The sequence below is a fragment of the Rhinolophus ferrumequinum genome, chromosome 9 (assembly GCF_004115265.2).
Source record: "Rhinolophus ferrumequinum isolate MPI-CBG mRhiFer1 chromosome 9, mRhiFer1_v1.p, whole genome shotgun sequence".
In the NCBI taxonomy this organism is placed as follows: Eukaryota; Metazoa; Chordata; class Mammalia; order Chiroptera; family Rhinolophidae; genus Rhinolophus; species Rhinolophus ferrumequinum.
The window spans coordinates 12172235-12192647 of record NC_046292.1 but is presented as its reverse complement, the minus strand read 5'-3'; the positions used below and the strand labels follow the sequence as shown (position 1 = coordinate 12192647).

The window sequence follows — 20413 nt, the reverse complement described above, 5'->3', positions numbered from 1 at the left end:
AACATCACGAGGGCAGAAAGTCTTCATGTCTGTGGTTGCATCCTAAGTCCCGACGCACAAGGATTTGCCCAATAAATATTTGTCAAATGAATGAGTGGATGAGTTGGGGGAAGGACCCAGTTGTCCTGCCCTCCAGTCCCTGTACAATTTGAACGGGTTGAAATCTCCAGTCCCGCTCCAAACCTCACAGCAGAAGCCAGAGGAGGCAGATCCCACAGTAGGAGGGGGACTCCAGCAAGAAGAGAGTAAGAAAAAGCACAACTCTTTGGTTTATGGGAAAATTAAATATTGAACTGAGTAGTAACAGCAGCCAAGGGAAAAAAAAAGAACTTACAAAAAGCCCCCAAATGGTGCCACCATCAGTGACAGGAGAGATAAACACAGCGTCTGTACTTATATGGGCTGCAACGAGCTCTTTTATGTGGCAGCTGCTGAGCGGAGCCCACCACCCGCTCCAATCCAACATGAAAGAGGTGGGAGCCCATGTGCTGACGCAATGGCTAAGGTGGGGGGGCTGGGGCTCAGGTCATAGCCAGTGCAGGTGGCTGCTAGCCGGGACCCTCCCAGCCAGGAGATGGGGGCGTCTCTGAGTGGAGCGGGGTCACAAGGGAACCCGATGGCTGCAGGCATAATCCATCCTCCCGCCTCCCACTCCGTGGGGAGCTGGCTGGCAGCACCCGCTCACCTGCCTTGCCCCTCCCCTGCCAGCTGTTGTGCTTTCATGGTGGTGGAAGATAAAATTAACAACCCCAACTGGAGGCTCTGGCTGACTGCTCTGGGGGAGCGGGGCGGGGGGCTGGGGGGTGCTGGAGGGGGGTGCAGTGTGTGAGGTGGTGATTCAGTGAGGTTGGAGAGAGTGGGATCCCACTCAGGTTACTGCTGATGGAGAAATAAAGTCCCCCGCGCGTGCGCGCGCGCGCACACACCCACACTCAAGGGGACACTGGAGAAGCCAGGCCGCAGGTTTTGTGTTAGATCTGGTATTTTAGTGCTATTCTGTAAACTATGCTTTTAACCTGGTCGTTCTCAAAGTGTGGCCCCCTGGACCAGCAGCAACAACCCTTCCCAGGGAGCTTGTTAGAAATGCAAACTCTTGCTCTTCCAGGGACGGGTGTCTACAGGCATTCAGAATGGTCCAGCGTTTGACATACCGTAGGAGGCTGTCCTACAATAGAGCTTCTAACAAAACTAGGCTGTCCCGAACCCCTGGTAATAGAGTTGTTTACCTTTATACCAAGAAGGTTGGGAAAGCACCAAAATCTGCATGTGGCGTGTGCCCAGGCCGACTCCGTGGAGTTCGTGCTGTGAGACCTAAAGTTCTGATGAGGTTGTCTAAAACAAAAAAACAGGTCAGCAGGGCCTATGGTGGATCCATGTGTGCTAAATGTGTCTGCGACAGGATCAAGCGGGCTTTCCTTATCGAGAAGCAGAAAATCGTTGTGAAAGTTTTGAAGGCACAAGCACAGAGTCAGAAAGCTAAATAAAAAATGAAGCTTTTTTTGAGTAATAAAAATAATTAAAAGGCTTGTTCTGCTGTTAAAAAAAAAAAAAAGAAGAAAGAAATGCAAACTCTTGAGTCCCATTCCAGACCTGCTGAATCAGAAACCTCAGGGTGGGGTGGGATCTAGCTACCTGGGGTTTAACAAGTCTTCCAGCAGATTCTAATGCAACTGCAGTATACGAACCACTGCCTTGACTTCCGTAAGCTGCAGTGTGCTCATCACTAAATTTGGGATAGCAAGCCCCACTGGGTAGTGCTCTGATGTAAACTAAGGACTTGGTCCATAGCAGGTGTTCAGTAAACAGCAGTGAAAATTATTACTGCCTGGGAGGGAGAGCAAGACTCAGGGAGGACAGACCTCAACGTGGCTCCTCCAGGCCTCAGCCGACAGGGCATCAGGTAGAGCTCTCCGGAGACTCTCTGACGCTCTGCACTGATTGGATCAAAGGACTGCAAGTCCCCAAAGCTCCGCCCCCACAAGCTTTGCAACTTTTTGCTCATGCCTTGATTGGCTGTTTGTCAACGTTCCCAGTTTTCTGATTGGCCTCCTAGGCCGCCAGTTCCATATAGACCCTCCCTGCACCTGGGGTTCACTGGCTGAAGACAGCCTTTCTATGGCCCCCAGGTGAGTTTGCCTCAACCCTTGCACGCCGTTGTAGTTTATATGGCGATAGAGCAAATGTATTCAGGCCCATGATAGGTGACATTTCTGCAGAGATGAAATCTATGGGGTGTGACATGAATCCGTTTTAAATAGCAGCAAGGGTGGCTATTTGAGGGATGTTTTCAATGTATCCCAGAGGTATATATTACACACATGGGTGATTTTACCAGGTGCCATACTTAATAGCTTTATGAAAGAAGCCTCTGTGAGCCTGCAGAAGCCTAGGGAAGTCCTGGCAATCGGGAAGCGTATTCAAGAACGGGCCAGTGGCATCCAGCTCAAGTTCTTCCTGATCAAGTTCCCCCTACCCCGAAAGCAGTAGGCTGAAGCTCGGAAACTCTGGGTAGACCCTATCTTCCCCGACCCTGGAAAACTTCTGTTCCTTCCAGCAGAACTTTGGCCCGTAAGCACCAGGCCTTGGTATTCTGGGGCTCAGAGCAAGACTTAGCCCTGACTTTCCCTACCCAGGGCCTGGGACACCTCGCCTTAAGGTCACTGCCTGTCTGTTCCTAGGCAGTGTGTCCCTTAGGCAGTTGCGTTTCCTGAGCCTCAGCCACAGAATGAAGGTGACAATGGTGCCTGTCTCATGTGGGGCACTTGTGAGGACCGAAGTAGATGGCAGGGGCCTCCCCTGCCAACCTCACAGCAGAGTCCCCACCCCCCACCCCCTGTTCAGGGCCCTCCCTTCTAGCAGGAGATTTCCCAGGGGGCTCTGCTGTCTTTCCTGTCCTATCAGCATTTTAAGATTGATTTCCAAGTCAGAGGGCAAGTAAATCATTCTTGCTGCTTACTTCTCAGAAAGCAGTTTCCAGGGGAGAACTGGGGGAGGGGAGGAGACGTAGAGAAGGAGCTTTTTGTGGGAAGGGGAGTGTGCATTTGTTCCTCTGCAGAGTTTTCTATGAAAGTTTTCAAACCTGTCTAAAAGCTCAAATAATTGTACAATGAACAGGCATGTACCGTTGCCCAGGTTCTGTGATGAACGTTTAAGTGTACTTGCTTTGTCGCAAGTCGACTTAAGTGGATTGTGACTTAATTAGACTTGACTGGATTGTGTCTTTTTCAAGACCTGGGTGAGCAGAGCCACTCTTCATTCCCAGGGGGATCCAACTCCAGGCCAGGGTAGAGGGGCTTGATTTCAGGATAGAGGGTGGGGGCTCAGAGATCCAACACACGTGGCCTCTCCCCCTGGCCTTGCCATGGTCCCACGGCTGGGGCCGTGGCCACCTATCTCATTGCTGACCTCTCTGACCATCCCTCACCATGTCCCTTACGGCCTCAGTTCTCTCATCTGTAAATTGGGAGCCAACAGTACCTGTCTCACCCAAGGGGCTATTGGAGGATGAACTGAGCTCATGTTTGTGAAGTTCTTTGCAGGATGCCTGGTTCTGATAAGTCCATGTACCCATTGTCCATCACACCTGTGAACAATAAGCTCCATCACTGGGCCTGGCACGTGGCTGGCCTTTGACTATGCCACTCATTCCGGGTGCTAGCCTGGCAGCTCATCACGCTAGGGACACTGGTTTCTTCTGCTGATCGGGGCCCAGCGCAGGGCAGCACAGGGCAGACCGCCGCAGCGAGTGTGTGCTGTGTTGATGTTTGCAGGGAGACTGGCTGGATTTGCTCAGTAAGGGTGCTCCTCTGCACCCCGAGTCGGGGATCCCCTGGGTCCCAGGCACACAGCAGGCGTGGTGGGGGTGAGGCGTGGGGAGGGCACTGGACCATCCTCTCTGCTCCCTGGTCATCACTCTGGGGGGCGTTCCATGCTAAATGCTTCAATGCATTAGCGCCCCACATAACCCAGGAAGCAGGAGTTATTATCTACCTCTCACAGAGGCAGAAACAGAGGTCTTCCAAGGCGCTGGTCCACAGCTACTCAGCCAGTAAGGACAGGCCTGGGATTTGAACCCACATCTGATTGAAGCCATCAGCGCATGCTCACACCCCCGAGGGCAGTGTGGGGCCCTGTTTCTCACCTGCTGTGGGCACTCTGTCAGGGCCTCAGTGTCCTCTGTGACCTGGTGATGGGGCTGGGCTAGAGAACTCCTAAAGTCTTCTTCAGTTCGAAGTGTCTATGGCTCTTAGTGGGGGAGGGCTGGAGGGTTCAAGGTTAGAGAGGGGGCAGACCTGTCAGAGAGCTGGGCTGGTCAGTGCAGAAGCGCCCAGGCTCTCCCTGCTGGGGAGCCTCTGAAGTTGGGTTCTCTCTTCTGATGGGCCTCAGCTGGGAGGGCACGGCTGGCACCATAGTTCCCCAGTGAATACCCTCTCTACCCTCACTCCTGCTCCCAAATCCCGGGATCTTCCTAGGCCCATGCTGGCTCCTGTGGTGTCCCTGGACAGACGTGATTGGATTCAGGGCCCCGCTATGGCCTTGCCTTTCATCTGCCTGTGCCAAGCCTGGTAGACAGAGGGCAGGGCCCATGGCAGCCTGGCACGAGAGAAGAGCCTTCCCCAAAGGCCCCTTCCTCACCTCCCCTGCTCCTGCCAGGACTGGGCACAGCAGTTGGCCTCATATGTGCTCAGGAGCCATGCTGCTGTATCTTGACTCTGCCATCTGTTAGCTGGGTGACCTTGGCAAGTCACTTACCCTCTCTGTGCCTGTTTCCTCCTCTGTAACACGGAGAGCATCATAATATCTACCTGATAGGGTTCTTGTGAGCATTGTGTAAAGTATTTAGACCCTGGCCTGGCATCTGGCGAGCACTGAATAAATGTCAGCCGTTGTTGTTATTGCTGCCGTTACCATATCTTACTACTTACTCCTTAACCATGCTGCCTTGGGGTCCTGCCACACGAGAGTGCTCCCTACTTGCCATGGTTTGGTGCTCCCACACAGCTAGCTGCCTATGGGGCTCTTTCTGCCTGAAATGCCTCCTGTCCTGTCTGCCCGCAGCATACTAGGCCCAGCTCTAGATCACCTCCTCCGTGAAGGCTTCCTGATGCTTCCTCCTGGAGGAGACTCTTCTTCCTGGGGACTCCCACATCCCTCATCTTGCACCCTAGTCCTCCCGAGCATCCTTAGTTTCTTTCTGCTGGAATTCTGGAAACCTGCGCCCTTCTCTTTCTCCCCCATCTTTCAGGGACCTCTTCAGGGCACACACTGGTCTTACACCCCTCTTGTTATTCCCGGAGCCTAGAGGTCAGGCTCTGCATTCAGAGAGAGGAGTTGAGACTCTCCATTTGGTTACTCACTAGCCGTGCAAACGTGGATGAGTGGCTTCATTTCTATGAGCCTCAGTGTTCCCTTCTGTAAAATGGGCATAACCTCACTCGCTCTCTCACCAGCTGTCAGGAGAATTAAACACGCGAATGCTCACCAGAAACTTAGTGCAATGCCTGGCACATAATGAGCCCACGATTGGACCCAGCTTTTGTTAAGATTGTCGTGATTATTAAGATTATTTGTCATTAAGTTTATCACTCCTAGGGAGTGATGAAGTAGTCCTGCCTCTTCATGTACAGATGGGGAAACTGAGTCCAGGGGTACACTGCCAGCTGACAGCAGAGACAGGACTGCTGACTCCCCAGCCGAGCCAACCAGGAGTGAGCTCTTGGTCTCAGTTTCCCCTTTTGTACATGAGGTGGTGGGATTCCTGCCCTCTCCCCAAGAGGGCCTACTGGCAGCAGGCACTTCCAGGGGCTGGCTCGTTGCCTCCCACCGCCGCCCTATGCCCGCTCTCCCGGCTGCCCATACAGCTCTGTTAACACCTGTAACCTCGGCCTCAGGCCTGCTCCTTAAATCACTGGGCCTGAGGCACTGCAGTTTCCACAGCTACATATCACTAGTAATTAAGGGATCTGTCCCAGGGAGGGGAAGTTTACCTTCTGCCAGAGACACTAAATCCAGCTCCCAGTGGTGGAGAGAATAAAGCATCGCACTGACCTAACAGTCGTCAAGATTTAGTGACGGCACCTGCAGGCCTGCTCTGGTGGGGCCCGGAGGCTGGAGCCTGGAGCGGTGGGGAGGGAATGGAAAAGGCAACCCTGAACAAGCGGCGAGCCGTGGTCTGTGAGACACGGAAGGTCCAGGGAGCTGGTGAGAGCCTGGGGGAGCTGCGGCCACCTGCTTAGACAAGTCCAGGGAGCAGCTGGGTCTGCATAGCTCGGCTCAGGATGGGCCATTCTGTGAGAGGCTGTAGAGAGGCTCCTTAGCCAGGTGGTCTGGGTTTAAAACAAGCTGTACCACTCATTCTCTGTGTAACCTTGGGCAAGTTACTTAACCTCTCTGGGCCTCATTTTTCTCATTTCTTAAGATGGGAATAATAAAAGTACATACCTCCTAGAGGTGTAAGGATTAAATGAATTAATACATTTGAAATGCTTGGACCAATGTTTGGCACCCTGTAACTGCAAAATTCACCATTATTATAGTATATCCTGGCTGTCCCATAGTAAAATGAATCTCTCTCCGTCCTTCCCCATAGCAGGCACACAGTAGGTGCTGATAAATATCGGTTGAGTCAAGGACTTGTAAGTGTGAGGAATGAATGAGCAAATGGTCTATTTCCCTCAGAGAAGGGCTGATGTTGTCGGCTCTATGGCCCCAGGGCCAAGATGCTCAGAACAGTACATGCTGCTTGACTGAACTGTCTGCTCCTTCCAGCCACAATCATGAGCCAGAGAAGTTCCAAATCATGCCCAGACTGTGGATGTGCTTTGGATTCCTTGTCTCTACCCTCAGCTCAGGGCCTCAGGTCCTACGGAGGGAAAGTGGCAATCAGAGAACATTTGGGTCCATACTCTGGGCTTCTCTTTATTAGCAGACTCAGTTTTCTCTTCTGTTAAATGGGGTCACTGGTCTTGCTGACTTCCCAGACGGCTGGTGGGACAGCCCAAATGTTCCACGCTGCTTGTTGAGAGGAGTCCTGGTCTCTGGTCCAGGCCCATCTGGCTGCCATTTTGCCCACACTCAGAGAGGAACCATGTCCCTCCATCTTCCTGGCAACCTCGTGTTGTGGGAGAACTGGGGGGCTCTGCTCTCAGCAGACCTGAGCTCAAATCCCAGCCCGCTCACTGCTGTGGGATGTCGGGCATGTTCCCTGACCTCTCAGGGCAGTGGGAAGTTTGCCCTGTCAGTGCGGCAGCACAGGGTCTGCTGGGAGTGGGTAGACTAGAGGGAGGTCTCGTGTGCTAGTGGAATGTGCTGGGCCTGTTGCTGCGTACACAGTGGGTTGCAGTCAAGGGCAATTCTCCTTTGCAGGGCCGTGTTCAGAGAGGGAGGAATGGAGGATTCTAGAAGCGTGTCCAGGAGGCGGTCAGTAGGCTCGGGCCTTTGGGGCTGAAGCTGGGACGGACCGTCCTTGGTAGAAGACCCAGTTAGCTCCAAAGTGCTCCTCGGAGCCCTACACCCATCTGTCTGGCCCCTCTCTGAACTGGCTCTCAGCTGGTGACCTTAGCTAGCTGGGGGCATCCTTTATCCAGGTCCCTGGCCAGCTTCAGGCACTTAAGGTGGCAGTATCCCGCCTCTGAAGATGTTCTTATGTCCATGTTGGAAGACCCTGGCCATTCTGGCCTCAGTCCTCTGGGCTGCAGCCCCTCTGGCAGCCAAGTCCAGCCAGCTGTTTCATGTCCCCGCTGCCCGCCTCAAGAGCTCTGACTGGCAGGGAGGAGGCCTGCAGAGGTCCTTAGGTCTGTAGCCCTGGCCTCTCCACCCAGTGGCCCATGTTCTGTCGTCATCATCTGCTGAGTGAGATCACGTGGTTTCATTACCTTCTCAGGGACCATCTCCATCCAGTGCCAGGTCCTGCCATGTCCCCCACATCTGCTCCCATCTTTCCAATTGGTCCCCATGTCCTGTGGCTACTGTCTGGAAGCATCTGGCATGTCCAGCCTGTACTGCTTGTGCCCTGGGCCGGCTCCTATCAGTCTCCCCTCCTTACTGCCCACTCTGCCCTCAGAACCTGCCAGCAGAACCAGGCTCAGCCCTCGTCCTGCGTAACATTTTATTGACTCCTCCCACAGCCCTATCAAGAAGGACCCTTCGTTACCCCCAGTTTCCACATGAGGAAACAGGCTTAGAGAGGAAAAGTCACAGCAAGACTGTGGAGGAGGTAGGGTTGGCCTCAGGGCTGCTGGCTCTGTTCTTTCCTGATCTCCTCGACCAGGGCCCAGGGTGGGAGGCTGTCACTGCAGGGCTTAGAGAGCTCCTACTGGGCTGGCTGATGTTCCTTCCTGCAGCTCTGACTCTCTTCCTGGGCCACACTGGCATTGACAGGGTGAAGGTTAGGGAAAAATGGGTGAGAAGTAAGCATAAGTACTCTTTTCATGATCTCACTGTGACCTTGGAACACAGGCCTATACATCTCATGGCCCAACAGGGGAGATCCTACAGTGACTCCCATTTAGCAGATGAGAACACTGAGGCCCAAGGAGCTTAAACAACCAGCCAGTGCAGCATAGTAGTTAGGCCTAGGGGCTCTAGCGTCTGCGAATCCCAGTTCTCTCTATTACTGGAGTTGTGCCCTCACGCCAAATTTTAACCTCCCCGTTTTCACACTTGTAAATTGGGAAGGTAACAGCAAACCCTACCTTAGAGGGCTGTTATGACAATTAAATGTGTCGACAGGTGCAAAACAGAACTGTGCCTGGTGGATACTAAATGTTCAATAAACATTTGCTGCTTTTATTAGTAGTTGCAAACCGGGCTTAAAATTCATGGCTGAATGCAAGGCTCATACCTTTTAACCACTCCTCAACTCTCTAAGGAAGTAAAAGCTATTTCTAGTCAACCTACTTGGATAGAGGGATAATTCTTCAACTGGGAACTATCCAGCCCTCTCCTGTTTCCAGTAAGGAAGACCTCGGACACTTGCTGTCGTCATTCAGAGTGGCGGGGAAGGGAGATGGGGGAGGGGAGAGAACTTGGAGGCGGGGTTCTGCCCAGATGTTTGCTTGGGGAACCAGAGCACCCAGGGCTGGTCCTCAGGCCCCGGGGCTTGTGAGGTGGGAGATGGAGGTTTGGGTTTGCCCCTCTGTCCCTCAGCGCCCCGGGACTCCTCTGCAGCTCTGGCCTGGATCCCAACACGCCCACGCCTCCTGACAGCAGCACGCGTAATCCCTGGAGCCTGTGGCCACGACAGTCGCCTGGGGCCAGTTCATGTAATTAGTTCAAGCCAGCAGGAGGCTCACACGCTCAGGCTTCACGCAGGGGAACTAGGCTGATCATTTCTCACGCAGCAGGTGTCTTTGGCTCTGGAGAGGGCTGCATGGTGGCGCTGAAGCTCCGTTCACAGCTGCTCTGCCTGCGGACCCCCAGGGATTCTCGGAGTAGTGGTCTCCCTCCATGGACCTAACCTGCCCCCTGGATGGCCACGTACACCTGCAGTGCGCTGGTTCTGCCTGGGAGACGCCCATCCCCCCACAGCTGTCCTGCGCTCAGGCAGGCTCCTTGAAAGGGGGTTCTACATCCTTCAGAGAGGCAGACTGTGTTTCCTGTTTTGCCCAGGCCTGCGAGAGCATCAGTAGGCCTTTGAGGGGTGCTGGGTCTGTCCCCAGTCCTCAGAGCGCCCCTTCCCACTGTGAGCCATAGACATTTCTCCTTCCCAAATCAAAAGAGGTCTTCAACCCTCCAATTATTGGTTCTGGGACTGTGCTCCTTTTTCTAGAGAGGAGCACTGAGCTGGGAGTCCAGAGACTCGAGTTTGAGAGTCTGGTCTTTGAAGGCAGAGCTCTAGATCTCTAGAAATCTTAGGTTCTGGCCTGGCCTCATGGATGTGGGCCCAGCCTCCATCATGCCTGCAGTCTCTTCCTCTGGGAGCACTCACCAGCCCCAGGGTGAGTTTCTTGTAAACGGAAAGCTGGAGGAAATGGCCATAGAAGGACTTCTGTGAGCTCATTGCTAAAACGCACACAGCAGGGGAGTGACAGAGCCAGACTGGAGCTGGCCAGATGGCTTTAAAAAGCACCAGAGGTGCATCAGGACACATAGATCAAGGGAATAGATAGAGTCCAGAAATACACCCCTGTGTTTACAGTCAACTGATTCTTAACAAGGATGCCAAGACAATTCAGTAGGTAAAGAAGAGTCTGTTTAAAAAATGGTGCTGGGACAACTGGATATCCCCATGCAAATAATGGAGGTAGCCCTCCCTCATACCATGTACAAAAATGGACTAAAAATAGATTGTAAACCTAAATGTAAGAATAAAGACTCTTAGAAGAAAAACATAGGCGTAAACCATGACCTTGAGTTAGGCAAAGCCTCCTTAGACATGACACTTAAAACACAAGCAACAAAAGAAAGAAATGAATAAACTGTACCTCATCAAAATGCAAAGCTTTTTTTCCTTTAAAGGACACCATCAAGAAAGTGAAATGATAACTTAAAAATGGGAGAAATGTATGCAAATTACATATCTGACAAGGCCCTTGTATCTGGAATAAGAAACTCTTACGACTCAGTGATAAAAAGATAACTAACCTGGTTGAAAATGAGCAAAGGATCTGAAGACATTTCTCCAAAGAAAATACACAATGGCCAATAAGCACGTGAAAAGACACGCAACATCATTAGCCTTTAGAGAAATGCAAATCAAAATACCAGTGCCCAAGAGAATTGAAACTGTCTGTTGACACAAAAACTTGTACCTGAATGTTTACAGGAACATTATTCACAATAGGCAGAAAGTGGAAACAACCTAAGCGTCCATCAATTGGTGACTGGATAAACAAAATGTCATCTATCGTACAATGGAATATTATCCAGCCTGAAAAAAGGAGGAAATTCCGACACATACTACAACGTGAGGGGAAAGAAATCACACAAGTCACAAAAGAGCACATATTGTATAATGCTATTTACAGGAACTGTCCAGGCAAATCCATAGAGGTAGAAAGTAGTAGATGAGTATTTGCCTGAGACGGGGGGAGGAGGTAGGGGGTGGGGAGTAATTGCTAACAGGTACAGGGGTTCTTTTGGAGTAATGAAAATGTTGTAAAATTGCTTGCACAAGGAAAAGTGGCTGCACGACTCTGAATATGCTAAATATGCTAAAAACCACCGAGTGGTACACTCTAAATGATTGGATTATGTTATGTGAATTATAGCGCAATAAAACCATTTAAAAAAAAACCCAAAAAACAAAACAAGGAGGAAAAAGCACCAGATGCACTTAATAAAAATTCAGTAAAACATACTGAAAAAAATCAAAACAAAAAGACAAATTATGCAAGGCTCATTAACAACTGTTCTCCAGAGTGGGAGTCGTGTCCCCTGGCCCAAGGTTTGGGAAGCATATGGTGCGGTTTGGGGCCATTGTGGCTTCAGGTTCAAAAATTCTACCTTCCTCTGCCAGCCTCACTTGGATGATGCCTCCAGAAGAGAGAGAGGGATTCTGACATAGAACATTTTATTAATGCTTATCAATGCTTTGGAACTTCCTGTCGAGCACAGCAGTTAGGTAGGATGCGTTTATCCCTGCTTTGCCACGAGCTGGCTGGGTGGCCTGGCAAGTGACATAACCTCTCAGTTACTTCATCTGTCAAAGGAAAATCGTAGTATCCTCCTAACAGAGTCTCTATGATTGTTCCCTCAGTTAATGAGTGACTGGCTTAGCCCAGTGCCCGGCATATTAGTAAATGCTCAATGAAGGGTGAGCCGTGTGGTTGGGGACAGGGAGTGCCAGCTTCAGAGTTAGACAGTGAATCCTGCTCTGCTACCTCCTGGCTCAGTTACTGTAGTGAATTGAGTTGTGTCCCCCTAAAATTACATGTTCAAGACCTAACCTCCCCCGCCCCCCGTGCCTATGAACGTGACCTTATTTGGAAATAGGGTCTTTGCAGATATAACTCACTTAAGATGGGATCGTACTGAGTTAGGGTGGGCCTAACCCAATTCTGATGCCCTTGTAAGTAGAGAGAAATCTGGACACACAGACACAGGCCCACAGACGGAGGACGCCATGCGAGGACGGAGGCAGAGATGGGAGTGATGCATCTAAAGCCACGGGAGGCTAAGGACGGCCGGCAACCACCAGAAGCTGGAAGAAGCAAGGAAGGACTCTTCCTTGGAGCCTTCAGAGGGAGCCCGGCTCTGCTGACACCTTGATTTCGGACTTCTAAACTCCAGAACTGTGAGGCAAGACGTGTCTGTTGCTTGAAGCCGCCCAGCTTGTTCAGCCCTGGGGACTGAACACAGTTATCAAGCCTCAGTGTCTGCATCTGTCCATAAGCTATCTCCTCGGATGGACCGAAGTTCCACAAGGCAAAGATTGACCTTGTTCTCCACTGTGTCCTCCGCATCTGGAACTGTGCTTGGCTTGAGGCGAGGGTGAAGTAGTCATTGAATCAGTTGCGTGAAGGCATGACGTCTACATGGCTTAGGCTCCACCTTCTTTGAGTGTCACCTTGGAGAGACCCTTCTGACCACCCTGTTTAAAATCGCCTCGCTTCCCTCTGGTGGCACCTGCCTCGGCTTTGCCTGGCCACCTCTGACACACCACCAGTTCCAGCTCTCTTCTTGTCAGTCTCCCTCCTTCCCTGCACCGTAGGTTCCATGAGGGCCGGGAATTTGGTCTGTCTCATTGCTGAGACTGAATTCCAGTGCATACAACCATGCCTGGAATGTGCTAGGTGCTCAGTAAATATTTGTTAAATAAATGAACAAATGAAGAATGAATGAATGAATGAAATTTAGAATGCTTGTGTGTGGGGGCGTCCAAGTCACCTTCTAACGTACTTTAACAGAAAAGACATTCTGACGTTGTCTTTGCTAGAAAAGAAGTTCAATACTGACCGTACATGTCACAAATTGACACTGACCTGGGTTTGGCCTCAGGTCTGTTGGATTCCAAATCCAGTGCTCCTTTCAGAGTGAGTAGTGAGGGGCCCTGGCTACTAGAGGATGGGAGAAGCACCCACGGGGACTGGGGTACAGAACTGGAGAAGTGGGGGACCCGGACGTGTTCTTTGTCCTCCTAGCCTCCTACAGGCCCCCAAAGGGAGAACAGTCTCACCTGACCATCTGAGTTTTGGACAGCCAGGTGCTCCTAGTGAGGTCTCAGTCTTACCGAGGTGCCCCCTTTCTCCACTCGGCACCGCCCTCCCCACCATGCTTCCTGACGTTTGTGTTACTAACAGCCTATGTGTCAAAGGTAGCGGTGCTTCCCTTGGGAGTTCAGAGCGGCTGTTACGAGCATCCGCTGTGGTCTTGGGCAGACCTGGTGGGACCCCAGCTCTGTCACTCACATGGCGGAACCCCTTAACCTCTCGGAGCCTCCATTCCTTCATCTGTAAAATGGGGATGACAAAGCCTGCCTTGGAGGGTCACATGATTAACCGTGGGTTGACACTCAGCACTCAGTGCCGGGCACACAGCCTGTGTGTGATGGAGAGTGGCCTTGATTTTTAGGGGATTGGAAGAACCCCCTCGGTGGTGGCAGTGCTGTACGGCGAGGGTGGCAGAGAATCCCTGTGCTTTGGCCTTTTGGTGGAACCAAAAGAGCAGTGTCTTTGGCTTGCACAGGGTGGGGTGTCTGGGCCTCACAACATTTAATTGATTGTAACATCGCACTCGGAACATGCTTTCCCGCATAACCTGCACCCCCAAGAAGAGCCTTTGCAATGCTTCCGTGACTGTGTATAATGCGTTCCCGGGGCCCAGCATGCAACTTTCAAATTGGCTTACAATTTATCTGCAGCTCGTGGAAAAACATTTTAATGACTGTGTGCGGCACGAACCCTCCGTGTCACCCACGGGGCTCCCAAATGCCTCTCCCCACCACATCACGGGGATGATATAGGCGTGAAATTACAGCAGCTCTCGCATTTTGATCTCCACCCGGAGGCCTCTGGAAACAGCGCATTAGAATGTGCTGGATGCGGAATTGGTGATGACAGACGGGGTGCCCTGCTCTCCGGCAGACCTGCTCAGTGCTTGTGATACACATGGGTCCCTGGCTTGTGCTCAGCTTCCCGGCTCCCCCGCTTCCCACTGTCCTGGAAAGCGTCGCTTTGATCCCCAAATTGGACAGCAACCATCTTGCCCACTGTTGTCTGCCACGGTGTTTAGGGTCCCTTCTGGCACAAAGGACACCCCAGCTTTCAATGACCTCCACTCGTTTGGAGGGAGGGTCTTTGTGTGTGCGTGCCTGATGAAAAGGATCAATGCAATGTCACAGACAGGCAAAATAGTGAATAGATTTTAATTGATGGAACATGTCTTGGCATATATTTAAAGGAGAGAGTCATGGAGCTGGGCTGGGGTGGGGTGGGTATCACAATTTTTAACCTTTCTAATTGTGCCTGGTTCTTAACTGACGTGATTACTGTTTGTTGATACTCTAAGAAATACTATTTATTGAGCATTCAGAATGTGCCTGAGCTCAGAACATTCTGTTCTGTGAATTAGCTCCTGTAATCCTCCCGACTCTGGCCAAGTCACTTCCTCTTCTGAGCCTGGGTCTACGCAATGGGCCGAGTACAGTTCCTGCGTCACAGCTGATGTGGCTGCTGGATTATGAGAAATACTATATGGGAAACTCTCTCATACCCAACCCCAGTGTCTCTCCCAGCCCTCCCCTCACCATTCTGGACCTTGGTGAGCCCCAGAAGACACGCTGCCTGGGCACTGGGACAGCCATGGTGCTGTGGGGCCCAGAGTAAATCCTTTCCTCTCCCCGAGCCTCAGTGTCCTCATCTGTGAATTGGGGATAATAGCACTCCTGACCCTGAGGGGCTGTTGTGAGGATCAGGTGAAATGCTTGATTGAAAGCACTTTAGAACTGGCATAAATCGGGTAAGTGGGGGGTGTTGCTGTCATTATCAAAGTGAGCATCCAGCCTGGCTCCTCTCTTAGGTTCCTGGTACCAGGACAGGCAGATCTGCAGGAGGAAGCCAGGAGGTTGGGTAGGCAGAGGCCGGCTGCCCTGCCACTCCCAGAAACAGGGCAGAACTGGGCCCCTGTCCAGGGAGCCAGGGTGCACAAAGCTGCAAACATTCATTTCTCAGAATGGCTTAAAGATCACTGGCGTCATGAATCATGGCTGAGACTTCATGCAGGGGCTGAAATCAGGGGCACGAGGCAGCCACAGCCATGCCCTAGGGCAGGCAGGCCCGAGACGGCGATAACGAAGATGGTGAAGTCTGACCCACTGAACCTTCTGGCTGCCTCATGCTGGGCTGGGTGTTTGGTAAACCCTATCTAATTTAAACCTTACCATCACCCAAGGAGTTAGGCATCCTTTACAGATGGGGAAACTGAGGCCTAGGGAGGCTAATGATTTGGAATTCGGATCCAAACCTGTGTGTCCTCAAGTTGTAGGCTGAAGGAATGGGGGTATTGTCCTGTGTTTGGGGTAAAGTGAGGTGAGAGAGGGAGAAAGACGTTGTATGTGGATAAGAGTATGGGTATAGATGTTGGTATATGTATTGATATAGATATATATTTAAATACAGAATTAGTATGTTTTGAATACATGGAGGTTTAGACCAGTTTCCTGAAAGTGTGGTTCCAACACTGAGCTGCCTGATTATCATAGGAAGATTTTTGTAATCCTGGCTGTGTGACCTTAGGCAAGTTGGTTGCTTTCTCTGTGCCTCCATATCTGCGTCTGCAAAATGGGAATGATAACACTAGTACCTACTCTCGGATTGGTGGTGAGGATGAAATGATGTAACATGGAGAGCACTTAGCCCAGCAGCCTCTGCGGGGCCTTCCCTTACTTCTCTCCCTAAACTAGGCACCACCAACTGCAGTTGCTCCTTATCCCATTACCTGTTTGATTTTCTTCCCGGGATTTATCACCATCCACAATCATCTCACTTATTCATCCATGCATGTGTGTCATGCTTGTCTCGTGCACTGGACGCAAACTCCCCAAGGACAGAGATGACGTCCTGTGGAAGGTATGTGTCCATTACCTGGCACATAGTAGGTGCTCAATAGACATCTGATGAATAAATGATTGTGTACATATCCCTCATCGGGCTGGGAGCCCCTTGATGCTGCAAACGAATTTTGCTCAGAGCCGGCACTGAGAATATTCCTTGTCCATGTTTTATAGGAGCCGAGCAGTGAGTGGGTCACTGCAATAGGGGAGGGTTTCCTGGTACTGCCACCTCACCCATGGCCCATCCCCAGGGAAGTCAAAACATACCATATACCAGATGCTTCCGTTATAGGAATCAATGTCCCTTTGGAGGTCTGGCCTTTGGAGGTTTTCAATTTCCCCAGAAACAGCGGCTTTCAACTGGGTCTTTATGCTTTCATTGATTGCCCGAGTATACAAGCTTTGTTTCCCTGATAAATAACATTTGATAAGAAAATCAGAGAACACTGGGGCCTGGAGTTGAGGCCAAGTCCCTTAGAATTCTGGCAGCAGAATCCAAGAGTGTGCCTGACAAGAACGTCGGCATTGAAGCGGCTTTGGAAGCAAGGCCCTTGTTTTTGCAAATGGAGAAACTGAGGCTGGGGTAGGGGCACAGGCAGCCAGAGACAGGCACAAGCACTATTGTCCCATTTTGCAGATGTAGAAATGGAGGCACGGGCACAGGGTCAGAACCCAGGAGTCTTGACATCCAGTCCAGCTTGCTTTCTAACTCATCACTTGATGCTTCACTGTCTCAAAAAAGGTCTTGAGAGGTCCAGGGAGGGGACACGTAGCCGGGTTAGAATCATTGCGTGTGTGGCACGTGTGCATCACCGCTGAGATGCTGTCGCAGGCCCTCCGCAGGGAGGCTCCTGGAGTGTCCCGCCCCCCACCCCCGTGGAGTACCCACCCACCCCCACTGCACTTTCCCTACTGGTTTCTATGAATGTGTCGTTGGTTTCCGCCTGGGCAAGTGTCCACACAGCTGCTCCCACAGAGGACACCTCCCTCCATATGTCCTCACCGGGTCACAGAGCCTGGAACTAGGTGGTCCCTGAATAATCCACTATTCACCCCACCCCCATCTTACAGAAGGGGAAACTGAGGTCCAAAGACTGTGACAGCCTGCTGCCTGTGGGAAAGTCTCTACTCCTTCAGCTCCCACCTCATTCGTTCCAATCAATGTGTCGGCGCCCCTCCAGAGTCCCTGGTCCATGAGGACTCGGGGTGAGGTGCAACCCTGTCTTCATGAGGTCAGAGTCTCAGTGCAGGTAGGAGAAGGGGGTCCTGAGAGGAAATCCTCGGGTGTCAAGTCCACACTTGTCACACCTTGACATGGCCGGCCTCCTTGCCCCTCGAGGGCAAGGGTGGGAAAGACGGGGTCCTCTGCCAGTGCAACAGGCACTTTGGCAGGTGGTTCCCAGGACAGCCCCTCTGGGCATGTGTGCACGCATGCACACGGGGGCGCGCACGCACAGCTCCTCACGGGGACGCTGGGGCCGGGAGCCATGCACTCACCCATGACGTTGAGGAAGATGTTGCCTGAGGCCAGGACCACCTTCTCTCGCGTGGCGCGGTCATAGATGCCCACGTGGCACTCGTAGGGACCGTTGTCGGAAACGCGGACCTCGGGCAGCCTGGGGAGGCAGAGGAGCAGCGTGAGGGCCGGTGATCCGGGGCTGGAAGGCGCGGCCCTCCGGGAAACCACCCCCAAAGCCCACTGCTCAGCCTTCGCTCACCTAACACTCCTGGATGGTCCACAGGGCCGCGCGCGCGCGGTGCGGGGATGAGGGGCCACGTGTACGGAACACCGACTGTATGCCGGGTCCTGTGCGCGGCGCTTCAGAAGGCGGCCCTCCACATAGGGGCCACTCTTCCCATTTCATAAACATGGAAACTGAGGCTCTAGAGGGAGTGTAATTGCCCTCCCCCCCATCGATATGGCTAATAAGAGTCAGGATGGGGATTTGAATGCTGCCCTGCTGTCACTTTATGCCCAGCCCTGGGGACTTGAGAAGGAACACAGTAAAATTCTTGTGTCCAAAGAGCCCCCGTCCCAGTGGACAAGGAAGCAGGGAAGCTGATCATCGCTCCAAATCACGTGAGAGAAGGTGAGCTTATCGGAGCACAGAGCGGGAGCAGCTGGTTCTGCCTGAGGTAATCAGGAGGTCCTCTCAGAGGAGGTGACCCATGAGGATGGGAGAGTCCCCTCACACCTTCTTCTGGACGTTTCCTCTAAAAGGCCAGAGAGTAAATATTTTATGCTGTGTTGCTTTCACAGTTTCTGTCACAACGACTCAGCTCTGTCCTTGTAGAACAAAAGCAGCCACAGACAGGGCGAACGCAAACCAGTGTGGCTGTGTTCCAGGAAAATGTTATTATAACCATTGAATTTTGAATTTCATATATTTTCTTGTGCCATGAAATCTTCTGTTTTCATTTTTTAACAATCTTTTTTTTTTTTTTAAATGTGAAAAACATTCTTAGTTCACAGGCTGTTAAAAAACCAGGCTGGATTGGGCCCCCGGGCTGTCGTTTGACGATTCATGTTCTAGATCCTTCTGCGGGGTCTATAGGGTCAAACCAAGCTAAAAATGAGTTGGTATGTTGTTGTCTCTCCCTATGGAAAATGCCTACAGGGCAGCTCTTTCCTGTGAGCATGAAAGTGGCATGAAGTGGACGAGGCACCACCACCTATTGAGGGAATGCCCGGCAAGTGGGCTCCTGGCATTCTGAACGGGAAGAGCCTTCATCCGGAGTAACAAACTCCAAGTTGCTGCTGGGTCAGGGAAATCTGTGTGTCCTCCAGCAAGTTCCAACCTTCTCTGAGCCTAATCGTGCAGCCAAAGGGGAACCTATTCTGGCCACAACTGAGAGGAAGTGGGGTCACTGTGTCTGGGTTAGAAGTTCTCATGCTGTGGCAGAAAACGGGGGATGAAGCTCCGACTTACGGAACCACTAGTAAATGCCAAGCGGGCTGCCCTACCCACCAAACGGGCCCAACACTTGTATCAGAGGGACCCTGCGGGGCTGGAGGGGGTGGTGACGAAGAGCACAGGCTCTGGGTGTGGGTCCCAGCCCGGCTGCCTCCAGAAGGGAGAACCTTTCGGCCCAATTCTTTATTCCCATCCCCCCAGACACATTTGCTCAGCGAAGCCTCTCTCTTCCATCTGTTTCTGCTGAGCAGTCTAACCTCAGATTTACGCCTTTCTTCTCTCATGTTAGCTGGTCCCCCCAGCTTTGTCTTCCAGCTCCCAGTTCCTTAGGACTCACTGTCCCCCACGTTTCTCCCCCTCGCCACCGCCACACCAGGGCCTCCAGCCTCTGTTTCCGTTGCCCATTGTCTCCGTCAGTGGAGCCAGCCCCGCCCTCTCAGCACTCAGCACACATTAGCATAAACAAATACTTTCATTTACATAGAATACACAGAGGTTGACATCTGGTCTACTGACTGTCACGAAAGACTTAAAGAACGGGAGCTTTTCATCAGGGAAACTTTGTGGGGAAGACGCCACCGCCTCTCTCAGAAGAGCACAGTGACAGTGGAAACAGCAGGGAAGCGTCTCCCTCCAGGAACTGTTTTCTCTGTAACTCAGTTGAACTGAAAATATAGCCTCTCTGCTGGGCACTGCTGCTGAGTGATAGTCACCCTGAGCGACATGTTTAGGTGACACTCACAGGTGTCAGTCATAGAGGTTACCTGTTGAAGTGACTTGTGTAGGTGACAGGTGTGCAGGTGACATGCTCAGGAGACAGCTTTGTAAAGAAACAGGCTCAGGGAACATGGGTAGCTGGCAGCTACCCAGGTGACGCAATAAGATAATAATGACATGGTTGACACATAGGTGGAAATGTTCAGGTGGCCGCCACATAGGTGAGATACGCAGATGTGCTTATGTGATAGCGACACAGGTGACACATCTAGGTAATTGCTACACTGATGACACGCTCAGGTGACAGTAACATAAGCAATATGTTTAGGTGACACGTGTAGTGACACAACACAGGTGGTAAAGAAGACAGCTCAGGGGACACCTGGATTGGTGGTTTCTGAAGAAGGCAGCTTTTCACGTAGGACGATTTCTATGGCTTCAGATGTTCCTTCTCCTGGTTTTCCTCGCTCTGCAAATGGTTCTGCCCCCACCATCGGTCCAAGTCACACCCCTGATTTCTATACTCCCCACACACAGTCAGTGACCGCCTCCTAAATATATCCTGAACCCTCCACTTCCCGCCATCTCCGCGGCCACCACCTTTTGTCACCTGGAACGTGGAGGCAGACAGTTCACTGGTTTTCTGCCCCTCCTCCTCTCTCTCCTGATCCAGGCTCAAGGGGAACCCGGATTTCTTTAAATGTAAATGGCATTACTGGTACTTCCTATCTAAAGCCCTTCCAAGGCTCGTCTCCGCTCTTCAGATAAAGACCAGAATCCTTATCTCGGC

The 20413-nt window shown here is 51.8% G+C and overlaps 2 protein-coding genes across 2 annotated transcripts in view; one reads left to right on the top strand and one right to left on the bottom strand.

Moving 5' to 3' along the window:
- The window catches only part of IGSF21 (immunoglobin superfamily member 21), a 245401-nt gene that overhangs the window by 18378 nt on the left and 206610 nt on the right, over positions 1 to 20413 (bottom strand). Inside the window, exon 4 of the mRNA XM_033114388.1 lies at positions 17489 to 17607. Coding sequence (XP_032970279.1) covers positions 17489 to 17607 — 119 coding nt within the window. The remainder of the gene's footprint in view (positions 1 to 17488; positions 17608 to 20413) is intronic.
- LOC117027004 (60S ribosomal protein L34-like) lies at positions 1101 to 1484 on the top strand. Its single transcript, XM_033114389.1, has one exon. It carries the CDS (start codon positions 1131 to 1133, stop codon positions 1482 to 1484), a length of 354 nt encoding a protein of 117 aa, XP_032970280.1. The 5' UTR covers positions 1101 to 1130.

Excerpts from the sequence above, each read along its gene's own strand:
- LOC117027004 (XM_033114389.1), top strand. The coding sequence starts at position 1,131 with ATGGTCCAGCGTTTGACATACCGTAGGAGGCTGTCCTACAATAGAGCT.